Source organism: Grampus griseus (genome assembly GCF_964374135.1).
Source record: "Grampus griseus genome assembly, chromosome: 20".
Lineage (NCBI taxonomy): Eukaryota > Metazoa > Chordata > Mammalia > Artiodactyla > Delphinidae > Grampus > Grampus griseus.
The window spans coordinates 46249238-46263529 of record NC_139014.1 but is presented as its reverse complement, the minus strand read 5'-3'; the positions used below and the strand labels follow the sequence as shown (position 1 = coordinate 46263529).

Sequence of the window (14292 nt, the reverse complement as noted above, 5' to 3'; positions counted from 1 at the left end):
CCCCTATGTTTTGTTTTTTTGGCTGCAAGGCATGTGGGATCTTAGCTCCCCAACCAGGGATTGAACCCGCACCCCCTGCATTGTAAGGTGAAGTCTTAACCACTGGACCGCTGGGGAAGACCCTGGGATACTGTTTCTGCTGGGAGGAGCTCCCCACCTAATCTGATGAGGGGTTTTAGAAATTTTCAGATTAACTGATATTTAAGAAAATTTTTGTTTGGTTTAGAATTTTGGAGTAAGGACCAAAATTGAGTATTTTTCTGTTGAGATTAAATTACTGCCTAGAAATGGTTCATATTGTCTTTAAGGACATTGACAGATCACTCAACTATTAATATAAAGTTATATGACAATTAAGATCTATAACAGTGTGTGCCATTCCTGGTATGGTTAATATAAATTAAAACCATGTGGGTGAAGTTGCAAAATGACATAGGGGAAAAGGACAGTAATATAGTGTCAATGGCACCCAGCTGCTAAGGAGGACTGGGTAGGGGGAAGAACGCTGATGAACAAAACAAAGAGAGGAGGGCAGTCTAGGTAAAGGGAATGGCTTTTGCAAAAACACAGAGACACAAGAGTCAGTCCCCGCTGGGCAGGGTGGGTGATGGGTGGATGGTGTTGGCGGTGTTACAACCCCTCTTCGCTGCAGCAGAGACCCCGAGAAGAGGATGCTGAGATGTGTGTTGAGCTGGAAGGACAGACTAAAGATTCTGAATTCAATATGGTAGACAATGGAGTCTCAACACAATTTCCCACCGTGTCGCTGTAACTTCGTAGGTTTAATTTAAATGTTTTGACTTAGGTTTATCTACAGCCATACGGTTTTCCAAACAGAACCAGGAAGGGAGGGAAACTCTAAGCCTTTGTGATGAGCTGCCAAAATTAGACGCCTCCACCTCTTACAGATTTACGGTATTTCCGTTTCTCCTTTTGCACCCAGGTGAACCCAGCTGATGGTGAGAACTTTGTCTCCATGGTAGAGCTGACATTTGTGTTCAGCATGATCTGGTCTGTGTGTGCCTCCGTGGATGAGGAGGGCCGCAAGAAGATCGACAGTTACCTCCGAGAGATTGAGGGCACTTTCCCCAACAAGGTCAGGGCCCTCAAACCCAGCTGCCCTATTTTTCTGCCTCCCTAATCCTTAGACTCTTCTTGAGCCTCAGCCTGCCGCCCAGCTCTCTTTCTTCTGCCCAGTGGTCTGTGAGCGCTTTTTCTGGGCAGGGAAAAGCTAAAGGAAGGCTTTGGTAACCCGCCACACGTTCCCTCCTCAGGACACAGTGTACGAGTATTTTGTGGACCCCAAGATGCGGAGTTGGACATCATTTGAGGAGAAGCTCCCAAAGAGTTGGCGCTACCCTCCAAAGTGAGAGCCGGACCTGGGGGGTGGGTCAGGCTTGGGGCTGCGGTGGGTGGGCGATGTGGTGAGAGAGCCAAAGAGGGGTGCAAAAGTGAGCTGTAGGAAGAGAGGGTGGATCCCAAGGCAGAGATGGCTTTCCAGTGCGGGAAGTGGGATCTAGAGGAAATGGGACAGGGTCCTTCAGGAGAATGCCTGATCCCCGGACCCCGCAGGAGACAGGCTTGGCGATTAGAGAGTGGTGATGCCGGAGGAGGATAAACACTGCGGGGCAGAAGGAAGAGGGAGTTAGAAAGGAGCGGGCCACGATCTTGAGACACAGTCCCTTTCCCCACCAGCTTCCCCTTCTACAAGATCACGGTGCCCACCGTTGACACTGTCCGCTACAACTACCTGGTGAGCACCTTGGTGGCCAACCAGAACCCCGTCCTGCTGGTGGGTCCCGTGGGGACTGGAAAGACGTCCATCGCTCAGAGTGTCCTGCAGTCCTTGCCCTCCAGCCAGTGGTCAGTGCTCACTGTCAACATGTCTGCGCAGGTGTGTGGCAGGACCCAGGGCCAGGCCGCCAGCTCCCTGCTCTTTCCCTGCCTCTGCTCCCCCTTGGGATCCAAGTGCCTGGTCGACACTCCTCTCTAACCCCGTATTTCTCCTGGGGGACCCAAGCATTCATTCTGTGCCTTTTTCACCAGACCACATCCAATAATGTGCAGAGCATCATTGAGAGCAGGGTGGAGAAGCGAACCAAGGGTGTCTATGTGCCATTTGGAGGCAAAAGCATGATCACCTTCATGGATGACCTAAATATGCCAGCTAAGGACACGTTTGGGTCCCAGCCCCCCCTGGAGCTGATTCGCCTCTGGATTGACTATGGCTTCTGGTATGATCGAACAAAGCAGACCATCAAGTACATTCGAGTAAGCATCCCGAAAATTTGTTCTTCAGGCCTCCGTTCCCGCCCATGATGGGTTCAGTCCCCGCTCCTCTGGGACCCCAGGATAGAATCCTGTAAGCCTATGTTCCTCCCCGCACAGGAGTGTCCTGCCTTTCTCAGGACCCAGACATCTGGCTCCTAGGTTATCAATTCCTGTTAGTAACCCTCCTCACTGACTGTCCTGTGCTTCCTGACCAAGGGAGCCTGTCCTCCAACTTCCACTCCTTTCCCAGGCCTCTTATTCCTTGCTCCCATGGCAACGCTGATGCCAACCAGAGCTGCCCATAACCACGTCTCCAGGCCTCTCCACCTCCCACTGTTTCAGTAACCACCTCCGCTCCCCACCCAGAATCCAGGTGTCTCCCTTCAGTCCTGGCTTTTCTCCCATGGGATTCTGAATGTTTTGTTTCTTTTTCCTGAATCAATGGGCAGCCATTCCAGCCTGATATCTGGGGCACTCATCTGTCTGGCCCTCGGGGTCCAAAACTCACCTAATAACATATTCATACGTTTCTGAGAAAAAACACGCACATACATACACAGATACATGTGTGTGTGTGTGTGTGTGTGTGTACATATATATATATATATATGTATATATTTATTTATTTATTTATTTATTTATTTAAAATAGAAAAGAAGAGAAAGTCTAGAAGACGTAATCAAATGTTGTTTTTTTAACTTACCTCTATTTTCCAATTTGGGAACATGGATTATAATGATGAAATAAGAACAAATACATTACTTTAGTAATTCTGTAAAAGTGTCCCAAATCCCTTCCTTCCCCTCACCTTTCCCTGCCCCTTCTACTCCGTGTTTCTTCCTGCTCTTTCTGTCCCTGTCTTCCCTCTTCCTGTTTGTCCCTCCATCTCCTCTCTTCCTCATGGCTCCTCTCACATCCTCCCTATTTCCATGCTCCCTCTCTTCCCATCCTCTCGCCTGTCTCCACCCCCCACCCCACCCCCCACCCCATCTGGTCTTTGCTCTCTAGGACATGTTCTTGATGGCTGCCATGGGCCCTTCCGGGGGTGGACGGACCGTCATCTCCCCAAGGCTGCAGAGTCGCTTCAACATCATCAACATGACCTTCCCTACGGTGAGGGCATCCTGAGGGCTGGGGGAGGGGACTGTAGAAGGCCAAGCCATCTGTGGCTCAGAGAACGACGGGGCAGATCACAGAGGGGCCCAAGGACCCCCCGGGCTGAGTTGCATTCAGGGAGCTATGATACGTGGAGGGGAGACCGCTCTCTGCAGGAGCCTTGCTTCTGCTGAGCTAGGAGAGCTGCAGGGTGAGAGTGTAGCCTGGCTCCGGCATGTGAAGCCTAACAGTCCCAGTGGGCAGAGAGTGGGGACCAAACAGACAAGGAAGGTAGAGCCTCCAAAGCAGAGAGCTGGGAGCGGCCCAGGGCTGGGGTGAGGCAAGGGAGGCACTCAGGGGCACCCAGAGCCCTCAGAAGTCAAGAGAAATAATATTTTTCATGTAATGTTAAAAAAAATTTATGCCAAAAATTCACAATGAACAAGATGCCAAAATTTTAAATAAGTACAAGGTCAGTATAGTACCGTGCTGAGCCTCATGAGAGCCTGAGGCAAAAGGAAAAACCAGCAATACGGATCCCGTCTTTATTTAAAATGTTCGTATTTGTTCATCGTGGACCGTTTGCATTAATCTTGATTTTTAAATACTACACTAAAGCATTATTTCTCTTGATTTCTGAGGTTTTTTTGTGCCCCCCTTAAATTCTGCCCCCAAGACAAGTGCTTTTCTCCCCTGACCCTAGTCCCCCCCTTGGGTGAAAGGTCACGAGCCTGCAATGTTGAGCCTGAGAGCCTGTTTCTAGGAGTCGCAGATCCTCCGGATATTCGGCACCATGATCAATCAGAAGCTCCAGGACTTTGAGGAAGAGGTGAAGCCCACTGGGGATGTGGTGACCAAGGCCACCTTGGATGTGTACAACACTGTGGTACAGCGCTTCCTGCCCACGCCTGCCAAGATCCACTACCTCTTCAACCTTCGAGACATCTCCAAGGTGAAATTCTGTCAGACCTTGCCCCTTTGGCCCAGCACGGCCTCCTTGGAGGCATTCTCCTCTCCTCAAAGTAAGCCTTGGAGCTCAGCAGCCCACACACCCCAAACCACCCCCATCCGGGAATGCTGCTTTCTCTAAAACTTCTGGAGGGACTCTCTTCCCTCCCTCCATCCCACTAACCACGCCCCTTCCCTAGGTTTTCCAGGGCATGCTGAGAGCCAGCAAGGACTTTCACGATACCAAGTCCAGCATCACACGCCTCTGGATCCATGAATGTTTCAGGTGAGGTAGCTGTGCCTGCCAGGTCCAGGCCTTCCCAAGCCGAATCCTCCACCCCCCACCCGCCTGTCCCTTCCCCAAGACCACGCTCCTCTTCATTCCCAGATCTCACCCCAGCTCCCTCCCAACAGAGTCTTCTCTGACCGACTAGTTGACACGGCAGACATGGAAGCCTTCGTGGGCATCATAAGTGACAAACTCGGCTCCTTCTTTGACCTCACATTTCATAACCTTTGTCCCAACAAACGTTCTCCCATCTTTGGTGAGCTGGGAGCTGTGGCCCCTCTAGGCTGGAGACCCTTAGGAGATGGGTTAGAAGGGGAGGCGGGGCACCAAGTCCCATGGATGCGTAGGGCCCTTTGGGGAAGCCTGGGGAGGACCAGGCATTTGAGATCTGCCCCCCTCTTCCCATGACCCAGGGGACTTCCTGCGGGAGCCCAAGGTGTACGAAGACCTGACGGATCTGACGGTCCTGAGGACAGCCATGGAGACGGCGCTAAATGAGTACAACCTGTCACCCGCCGTCGTGCCAATGCAGCTGGTGCTCTTCCGAGAGGCCATTGAACACAGTGAGCACCTCCTGCTCCCATCCCTTCTCCAGCCTCCCAGTTATGGGATATTCCAAGGAAATGGGGATCTCTTCCCAGGTTGCTCCCAAATCAAGTCTCAGAAGTTGCCTTCCTCCCTAACCCCAGATGTGCTTGTGGCCATGGGTGGGCTTTTCCTTGATGATGGTGTTTAACAGAGATGGTGGACGTTGAGAGTTGAATTGCTACGAGTGCTTCAGGCACCAACCTCTTGCCACGCTGCCTGGTTCCTCTACTGCAGTTTTAGTCGTCCCAGTCCCCAGCCTAGGGCCTGGAGGTCCCCTGAGGTTGTTCAACCAACTCATTACCCCCACCCCCTACCCCCTACCCTCCAGTCACACGGATTGTGCGGGTCATTGGACAGCCTCGGGGCAACATGCTCTTGGTGGGCATTGGGGGCAGCGGACGCCAGAGTCTGGCCCGCTTGGCCTCATCCATCTGCGAGTACATCACCTTCCAGATTGAGGTCACCAAACATTATCGAAAGCAGGAATTCCGAGACGGTAACGCTGGGTTTCTGAGATGGAAGAGGGTTTGGGGCTGGGAGTGAAAGATCAGATGCCTGAACTTCCTGTGATGACAAGTGAGAGGAGGGATGGAAGCCGGGTAGAGAGCCGCGCCAGGCCCCAGGTGGGGTACAGGACGGTGTCATGTATGTGTTGCCAGCTGGGGAAGGGCTCCTGAATCTCAGAAGGGGAAGGAGGGACAGGATGCTGAATCTGAAGAGTGTTTCTGTCTCCTCTGGCCCAGATATCAAGCGTCTGTATCTCCAGGCTGGGGTAGAGCTCAAGGCCACGTCCTTCCTTTTTGTGGACACCCAGGTTGCTGACGAATCATTCCTAGAGGACATTAACAACATCCTCAGCTCAGGCGAGGTCCCCAATCTCTACAAGGCGGATGAATTTGAAGAGGTGCGATCCTTCCACACCCACTACCAGTTGGTTCTTTGGCCTTCCTAACTAACCCCTTCTCACCTAATCCCAGAGGATGCTGCCGTAGCACCCCCTCCCTCCAGCCCCCCATTAGGTGGTGCTTCCTCTTCTGCCATCCTCCCTCGCGGGACGCTAGGTGGGCCGAGCTGCTTTAAAACCCACACCCTGTGAGCCCAGCGCCACCCGCTGCTCCCTCCTCCCTCCAGCCCTGGGTTCTGCCCTTGGAACCTCAGCCCTCTGACTGCGGCTTCCACGCAGATCCAGACGCTCATCATAGAGCAGGCCCGCGCCGAGCAGGTGCCCGAGTCCTCGGACAGCCTCTTCGCCTACTTCACCGAGCGCGTGCGGAACAACCTGCACATCGTCCTCTGCCTCAGCCCCGTGGGCGACCCCTTCAGGTGACTTGTTACAGCCTTCTCCCTCGAGGCCCCCACTCATCGCGGGGTCCTCCTCCCCTGTTCTGGCCTCTGTGCCTTCTTCCGGCGAGACTCTGGAATGGCGCTGGCCTCTCCAGCCCTGTACACCCCGTCTCCTGGACATAGCCTGTGTTTCCTTCAGCACGTTGCTGCTGCTTACATGGGAGCCTTTTGGTGTATCAGATTTCTTTATTTTTCCGGAAGATGGAGGTGGTTTTTATGTTTTGTTTTTAAATTTTTAATTGTGGTTAAAAACACACATAAAATTTAATCATTTTAGCCATATTTTTTTCAGATTTGTGGCTTGTCTCTTCACTTTCTTTAAGTTTTTGGCGTTTTTTTGTTTTTGCTAAAGAGAAGTTCTTAAATTAAAAAAAAAATGTTTATTTATTTATCTTGGTTGCCAGGTCTTAGTTGTGGCACACGGGATCTTTAGTTGTGGCATGCAGCCTTCTTAGTTGCGGCATGCGTGCAGGATCTAGTTCCCTGACCAGGGATTGAACCTGGGCCCCCTGCATTGGGAGCGCAGAGTCTTAACCACTCTAGGGACCAGGGAAGTCTCTAACCGTTTTTAAGTATACAGCTCAGCAGTGTTAAGTATATTCACACTGTTGTGCAACAGATTTCGGGAACATTCTCATTGTGCAAAACTGTAACTCTATACCCACTGGACAACTGCCCATTTCCCCCCCCACCCCCAGGCCCTGGCAACCACCCTTCTACTTTCTGTTTCTGTGAGCGACCACTCTAGATACCACGTAGAGGTGGAATCATACAGTATCTGTCTTTTTGTAACTGGCTTATTTCACTTAGCATAACGTCCTCAAGGTTCATCCATGCTGTAGCAGGTGTCAGAATCTCCTGCCTCTTTAAGGCTGAATAATATTCCATCGTGTGTATACACCACATTTGATCCATTCTTGGTATGACTAGATTTTCAAGGGCATTGGAAAATAGGACGACAGAGAACTTGTGCAGAGAGGCGGTTTGGGTTACCATTTTGTTTATCTTTTCATCTTTTTGGTTTATGGCATATTTACCATGTACCAGGCTCTGTGCTAAGCATTTTACATGTGTCACCCCATTGAATCCCCTAACAAGTCTAGTTAGTATGTTTTGTTATTCCCATTTTAGAGCTAAGGGAAATGACGTTCAAAAGATTACATCACTTGCCCCGAGATCCACACCTAGTTGGTGTGGAATCGGGTCTTTCTGACCGCAGAACCTGTTTCTAAACCCTGCACTGAATCAGCTCTGAGGGGAGCAAAACCTGGACAAGGAGACACAGGGGCACGGGGGTGGGGCTTTTAGGTTCCTGGGGAGTGGGTGGGGCTGTGACGAAGCCCCTCGCTGGAGGCTGAGTCTGCGATTGGGCTTAACTGCCTCTCGAAACCCACGCCAGGAACTGGATCCGCCAGTACCCAGCCTTGGTGAACTGCACAACCATCAACTGGTTCTCAGAGTGGCCCCGCGAGGCCCTGCTGGAGGTGGCTGAGAAGTATCTGGTGGGAGCAGACCTGGGGACGCAGGAGAACGTGAGGCCCTCCTCCCCACCTTTCCTCACCCCCCTGCACCTCCCGCCCATTTCTGTTCTCTGTCTGCCTTTACTCTTGCTCTGTCTCACCTCCTCTATGAATTGGCCTCAGATCCACAGGAAGGTGGCCCAGATCTTCGTCACCATGCACTGGTCAGTGGCTCAGTATTCCCAGAAGATGCTGCTGGAACTTCGAAGATACAACTACGTCACACCCACCAACTACCTGGAACTTGTATCTGGATATAAAAAGTACGATGAAGAGTAGGGGGCACAGAGGGCCAGGGAGCTTGGTGTCTTTCGAGGGTGCTTGGTGAAATGAAGTCAGGGAAAATATCCGGGAGCTGGCCAAGGGGACCCGCTCGAGGACTGGGATGTTGATGTGGGATGGCAGAGATGCCAGAGACCTTGATTCTGTCCAGGAAGTTAAACAGAGAGATGGGGTTTCCAGGGGACATGGCCATCTCAGGGGCCCCCTGGCTGTGACCACTTTATACACCTCTCTGTCCTTATCTTCTAGAATGATGTCTCTCTTCCCAACCACAATACAACTGTGACATTATATTATGGGTATATATGACAATGTAGGTCCTCTTCTCTCTGCCTTTAACATCTTCTAGACTTTCCACCATTCCCAAGAATTGTATATTCATTCATTAAGTTGTACTGACTGAGTTTTTATGTGCACAACACAATAATTTGCTTTGAAGGATATAAGAAGGTAAAAAAAACCTCATTTATTGGATTTAGTATTTCAAAGGTGAAGAAAAAGCCATTTGTAATAATAATGATAGCCAATATTCATTCATATAAAATATATTTTTGAGCACCTACTCTGTGCCAGGCACTCTTTTAGATGCTTGTAATACATATGCCAGTTAACAAAATAAAGTCCTTGCCTTCCCTGGGTACATAGGCTAACATCCTGTTTAGGATTTCCCAGTCACTGCGTTAAGCTCTTCACATGCCTATTATTACTTAATCCAGAAAACAATCTTGCATAGACATTTTCCTTTGGCTGTACAATGTTAAAACTCATTTTTGAGTGAGTCGCCAACATTTAAAACTTGGGGAGCCTTAGAAAACTCCTGATTTCCAGTCTGTCTCGAAGCATCAGAAATTGTGGCAATACTGAGCCCACATTCGTTCTCAAATGGAAAAAAACAGGTTGGAGCCCAGAGATGGCCGCCCCCTTGAGAGAAGTTTGTGTTTTCTGGTTCACTGCAGCCCCCCTGTCTGCTGCACAGCGGGGAAGAGTCTCAAGTAGGGAAGTGGTGTGATGAAAACAGTAGCAAGCAAGCGGATTCTGACAGCGGTGTGTAGAATAAATCGGAGGCACGAGAGTCTGGAAGCAGGAAGACCGGTTGGGAGGCTGCTGGCAATGATCCAGGCAGGAAATGATAAAAATCTGACCAGGATGGTATTGGTGGCCACGGGCAGGAAGACAGGGCCCAGAGCCGCTCTGGGAAGGAAGAGACTAAATGGGCCTCTCCTTTCTGGGTGCCCCGGCTCCTGAGGCACCGATCCTACTCTGTCCCCTAGGTTGCTGGCAGAGAAGCGGCAGGAGCTGCTGGACCAAGCCAATAAGCTGCGGACGGGGTTGTCTAAGATCGATGAAACTAGGGAAAAGGTGGAAGTGATGTCTTTGGAGCTGGAGGATGCCAAGAAAAAGGTGGCTGAGTTCCAGAAACAGTGCGAGGAGTACCTGGTCATCATTGTGCAGCAGAAGCGGGAAGCGGATGAGCAGCAGAAGGTGCCCCCGCCCCCTTCCCCTGCCCCTCGTGCCCCCTACACCCCGCACCCACTGGGCAGGGGCTTCCCAGTCTCCACTGGTTACAGAGCAGGGAATGGGAGTTCCACTCCTCATGTTTTCTTTAGCTTTCTCTTTCTCTTGCCGCCAGCACCGTCACCGCCACTTTTGCTCAAGGTGAAGTCAAAACCCTCGTTTTCTTTTTATCCGTAGGCTGTCACAGCCAATAGTGAGAAGATTGCAATTGAGGAAGTTAAGTGCAAGGCACTGGCTGACAATGCCCAGAAGGATCTAGAAGAGGCATTGCCAGCCCTGGAAGAGGCCATGCGGGTATCGGGGTGGGAGGGCTCAGGAAGGGGGTGGGGCCGGCCTTCTTTGTTCTCAAAGTCCCTGGGGAAGTAGGGAAGAAGAGGGGAACTTCAGCTGGGTCCTATCTCCATAAAGGAAGCTGTCTTACCACCTGAGTTGACTCTTGTCCCCAAGTTAATCCCTTTTCCCAGGCCCTGGAGTCTTTGAACAAGAAGGATATAGGAGAGATCAAGTCTTATGGACGGCCCCCTGCCCAAGTGGAGATGGTGTTGCAGGCAGTCATGATTCTCCGAGGCAACGAGCCCACCTGGGTAGAGGCCAAGAGGCAGCTAGGTAAGCCAGGGATCCGGAAGGTAATTAACGTGAGTCCACCCAGCATTCCCTAATCATCTGCTGGGTGTCAGGCACTCGGAGAGACAGAGATGAAGGATGCATTGTACCAACCCTCAAAGCACAGAGCCCAGGAAGGAAGAGAAGGCATAAATGTCAGCCAAGTTTCTTTGGTTGTAAGTTACAGAAAATGACGCATCTTAATTTAAGCAAAAAAAAAAAAAATTTCATAAAGCTATAGGAATTATAGGAATATATCCCAGAATCCAAGGACAGGAATGTCTTCGCTCGCCCATCCTCCAAAAACACAAGAATCAGAAAATGGATATAAAGAGTCTTTCTGTTTTATTCTTGCGATAGTTTTCCTGCTCTGAGTTCTGGTGGTAGGATGTAGCCTGTAAGCTGTAGTTTGGTGGCCCCTGCCCTAGAGGAAGGTGCAGAGTATATAGAAAGAGTGGTGTGTGGGGCAGTCGGGCTGAGAGCGTTGAAGGTAAGTGATGGGAGTTGAGGCTGCGGAGGTCCTGGAGGCCCTGGGAGCTTCGAGGGTCTAGAGAAGGGAGCAAGGTCAGCAGAAGGAGCTCGGGATGAGGGCAGATATGCTGGCCTTGGGAACTGAGCCCAGGAAGCATGTGGCCTGGATGAGGAGGGGGGCTGGGCCCTCTGGCTGAGGCCCCCTACCTTCATCCCACAGGGGAACAGAACTTCATCAAGTCACTGATCAACTTTGATAAGGACAATATCTCAGATAAGGTCCTGAAGAAGATCGGGGCCTACTGCGCCCAGCCGGACTTCCAGCCTGACATCATCGGCCGCGTGTCGCTGGCTGCCAAGTCCCTCTGCATGTGGGTTCGCGCCATGGAGGTAAGCGGTGGCCAGTGGGGAGGGGGGAACAGTGAGGCCGGCCCAGGAGGAGGGGGGATGGAAGACCCAAGTGGGAAGGAAGGATCACGGGCAGGTGAGTGGGTGGCGGGTAAGAGGGTGCCTGCTGTCTCCCCGCAGCTGTACGGGCGGCTGTACCGGGTGGTGGAGCCCAAGCGGATCCGCATGAACACTGCGTTGGCCCAGCTTCAGGAGAAGCAGGCGGCCCTGGCCGAGGCCCAGGAGAAGCTGCGTGAGGTGAGCCTCACACCCGCGTTTTCCGTTTTCCGAGGTGGTCCCTCTCCCAGATTTCTGAGGGATGCTTCCTGACTGTTTAATTTTCCCTGTCAAATTCTACTCCCCTCTCCCTTACAGTCCTGTCTGCCTCCCTGTCTGTGCCTTGTTTAGACAAGTCTGCCTCTGGCTCAGAAAGCTAAGCTGACTGAGAGGGTTACAAACACACAGGGGCACTGTCCCCAAGGAGCCCTTCCCAAGACTGACGGGGGAGCCGGCAATGTCTGCCATCCTTCGTTGGGGGCCCTTTGGAGAGGGACCCTGAGACAGTAGCCGATGAAATCCGTGTGGCAAATGTGTCTTTGCCGGGGGGATGGGACAAAGGTGTCACACTGCTGTTTGGACCTGGAGGAATGTGGGGGCTTTGGAGCCTGGGGAGGGGATGGGGTCGTCTGGAGGTAGAGAGGGGTATTTCCTGTGAGTGGGCTAGACGATCCAGAAGGTGATTTCCTACAAGATATATGCACAAGTAACTCCCTAACCAGGCAGAATATGTTATTATCAAGAGTTCAAAATTCTTTCAGTCTATCATTTAATTTTCTATCATTGATTTGATAGGTAATATAAATACATCCACATGGTTTGAAATTTAAAAAGTACAAAAGCATATCCAGTAAGAATTCTCTCTCCCACCTTCTACTCTCTAGCCACCAGCTCTGCTCCCTTGAAAGCAACCCATATTACAGATTATTGTTTCGGCAAAATTTCTTTTCTTTTTTTTTTTTTACATTACTTACACATACTGTTCTGCACCTTGCTATATTACTGACTTATATATCAAAGATTGTTCTGTATCAGTGTATAAAGAGTTCCTGCTTTCTTTTGACCGCTGCATGTTATGCCAGTAGATAGCTAGACCATCATTTTTCTTTTTTTAAATGGCCGTGCCACGCAGCTTGCAGGATCTTAGTTCCCTGACCCGGGTTTGAACCTGTGCCCCCTGCAGTGGAAGCGCGGAGTCTTAACCACTAGACCACCAAGGAAGTCTTTCTTTCGTGTTTTTTTTTTTTTTGTAGACCATCATTTATTTAACCATTTCCCTTTTGGAAAGACAGATTCATTGCTTCCAAGTTTTTCATTTTCACTTGCCCTCTAACTTGGTTGATGCTATCTTTTTTAAAAAAAAATTTTATTTATTTATTTTTGGCTGCGTTGGGTCTTCGTTGCTGCACGCGGGCTTTCTCTAGTTGCGGAGAGCGGGGGCTACTCTTCATTGCGGTGCGCGGGCTTCTCATTGTGGTGGCTTCTCTTGTTGTGGAGCACAGGCTGTAGGCGCACAGGCTTCAGTAGTTGTGGCTCACGGGCTCTAGAGCGCAGGCTCAGTAGTTGTGGTGCACAGGCTTAGTTGCTCCGCGGCACGTGGGATCTTCCCGGACCAGGGCTCAAACCCGTGTCCCCTGCATTGGCAGGCAGATTCTTAACCACTGCGCCACCAGGGAAGCCCTCTGCAATGCTCTTAATTAAGGCCACCCTTGCAGACTACGTATTTCCTCTGCCCAAGTCCAGTTTCCTAGAAGTTGCCCTCCTTCAAACATCCTGCCTCTATAGAAATAGCCACTCACCCCTGGAAAAAGCTGCAGCCACCTGCCAAGGTCAGAATATCACAGGGTTGGCTTAACGACTCTCACTCAGAGGCTTCCCTGGTGGCGCAGTGGTTAAGAATCCGCCTGCCAATGCAGGGGACATGGGTTCGAGCCCTGGTCCACGAAGATCCCATATGCGGCGTGCTAAACCCGCAGGCCTAGAGCCCGTGCTCTGCAACAAGAGAAGCCACCGCGATGAGAAGCCCGCGCACCGCAAAGAAGAGTAGCCCCCGCTCTCCACAAGTAGAGAAAGCCCACGCACAGCAACGAAGACCCAGCGCAGCCAAAAATAAATTTAAAAAAGAAAAGAAACTGGCAATAGTGGTTCTCTCTCAGGCTGGGGCTGGGGCTGGGTGCTGGGGGCTGGGGGCTGGAGGAGGAGGAAGATGGTCCCTTCACTCTATATGTTTTCGTTCCTTCAGAATGTTGATTCATGTGAAACATATTCACTATTCAAAATTATACCTCAATAAAGATGTTTAAAAAAAAGAAGAAAACATCATACAATATAAAAGCTGTATTACACAGCAAAAGAAATTATTATAAAATCCTGTTTCTTGAAAAAAAAATAAAATTTCAATAGTGTAAAAAAAAAGACATAAATGGGAAAAGTTATTTTCAAAAAAAGATAAAGATGATGTTAGGTGTGATAATGATGCCATGATTATGTCCTTTTTAAAAAATGAGATGCCTTATGAGGTATTTAAGGTTGAAATGTCATGAGTTTGCAATTTAAGATACTTTGGCAAAAAACAAGTTGATGGAATAAATATAGCAAAATGTTAACAACTGTTAAATCTAGGTGATGGGTATATAGGTATTGCTGATATTAGTCTTTTTTCTAGGTTTGAAATGTTTCATAATAATTTTTAATTAAAAAAAGATTAAGGGCTTCCCTGGTGGCGCAGTGGTTGAGAGTCCGCCTGCCGATGCAGGGGACACGGGTTCGTGCCCCGGTCCGGGAAGATCCCACATGCCGCGGAGCGGCTGGGCCCGTGAGCCATGGCCGCTGAGCCTACGCGTCCGGAGCCTGTGCTCCGCAACGGGAGAGGCCGCAACAGTGGGAGGCCCGCGTACCACCAAAAAAAAAAAAGATTAAAAC

The 14292-nt window shown here is 50.4% G+C and overlaps 1 protein-coding gene across 1 annotated transcript in view; it reads left to right on the top strand.

Annotated features, from left to right (window-relative positions):
* Positions 1-14292, top strand: part of DNAH2 (dynein axonemal heavy chain 2) — a gene marked incomplete at its 5' end in the record, with an annotated part of 86284 nt that overhangs the window by 55044 nt on the left and 16948 nt on the right. Inside the window, 19 exons of the mRNA XM_082678968.1 lie at positions 944-1096; positions 1275-1366; positions 1696-1894; positions 2047-2271; positions 3280-3384; positions 4130-4318; positions 4515-4600; positions 4729-4859; positions 5017-5166; positions 5520-5687; positions 5935-6095; positions 6375-6514; positions 7935-8067; positions 8179-8318; positions 9609-9819; positions 10030-10146; positions 10317-10458; positions 11147-11316; positions 11455-11571. Coding sequence (XP_082535094.1) covers positions 944-1096; positions 1275-1366; positions 1696-1894; positions 2047-2271; positions 3280-3384; positions 4130-4318; positions 4515-4600; positions 4729-4859; positions 5017-5166; positions 5520-5687; positions 5935-6095; positions 6375-6514; positions 7935-8067; positions 8179-8318; positions 9609-9819; positions 10030-10146; positions 10317-10458; positions 11147-11316; positions 11455-11571 — 2829 coding nt within the window. The remainder of the gene's footprint in view (positions 1-943; positions 1097-1274; positions 1367-1695; positions 1895-2046; positions 2272-3279; positions 3385-4129; positions 4319-4514; positions 4601-4728; positions 4860-5016; positions 5167-5519; positions 5688-5934; positions 6096-6374; positions 6515-7934; positions 8068-8178; positions 8319-9608; positions 9820-10029; positions 10147-10316; positions 10459-11146; positions 11317-11454; positions 11572-14292) is intronic.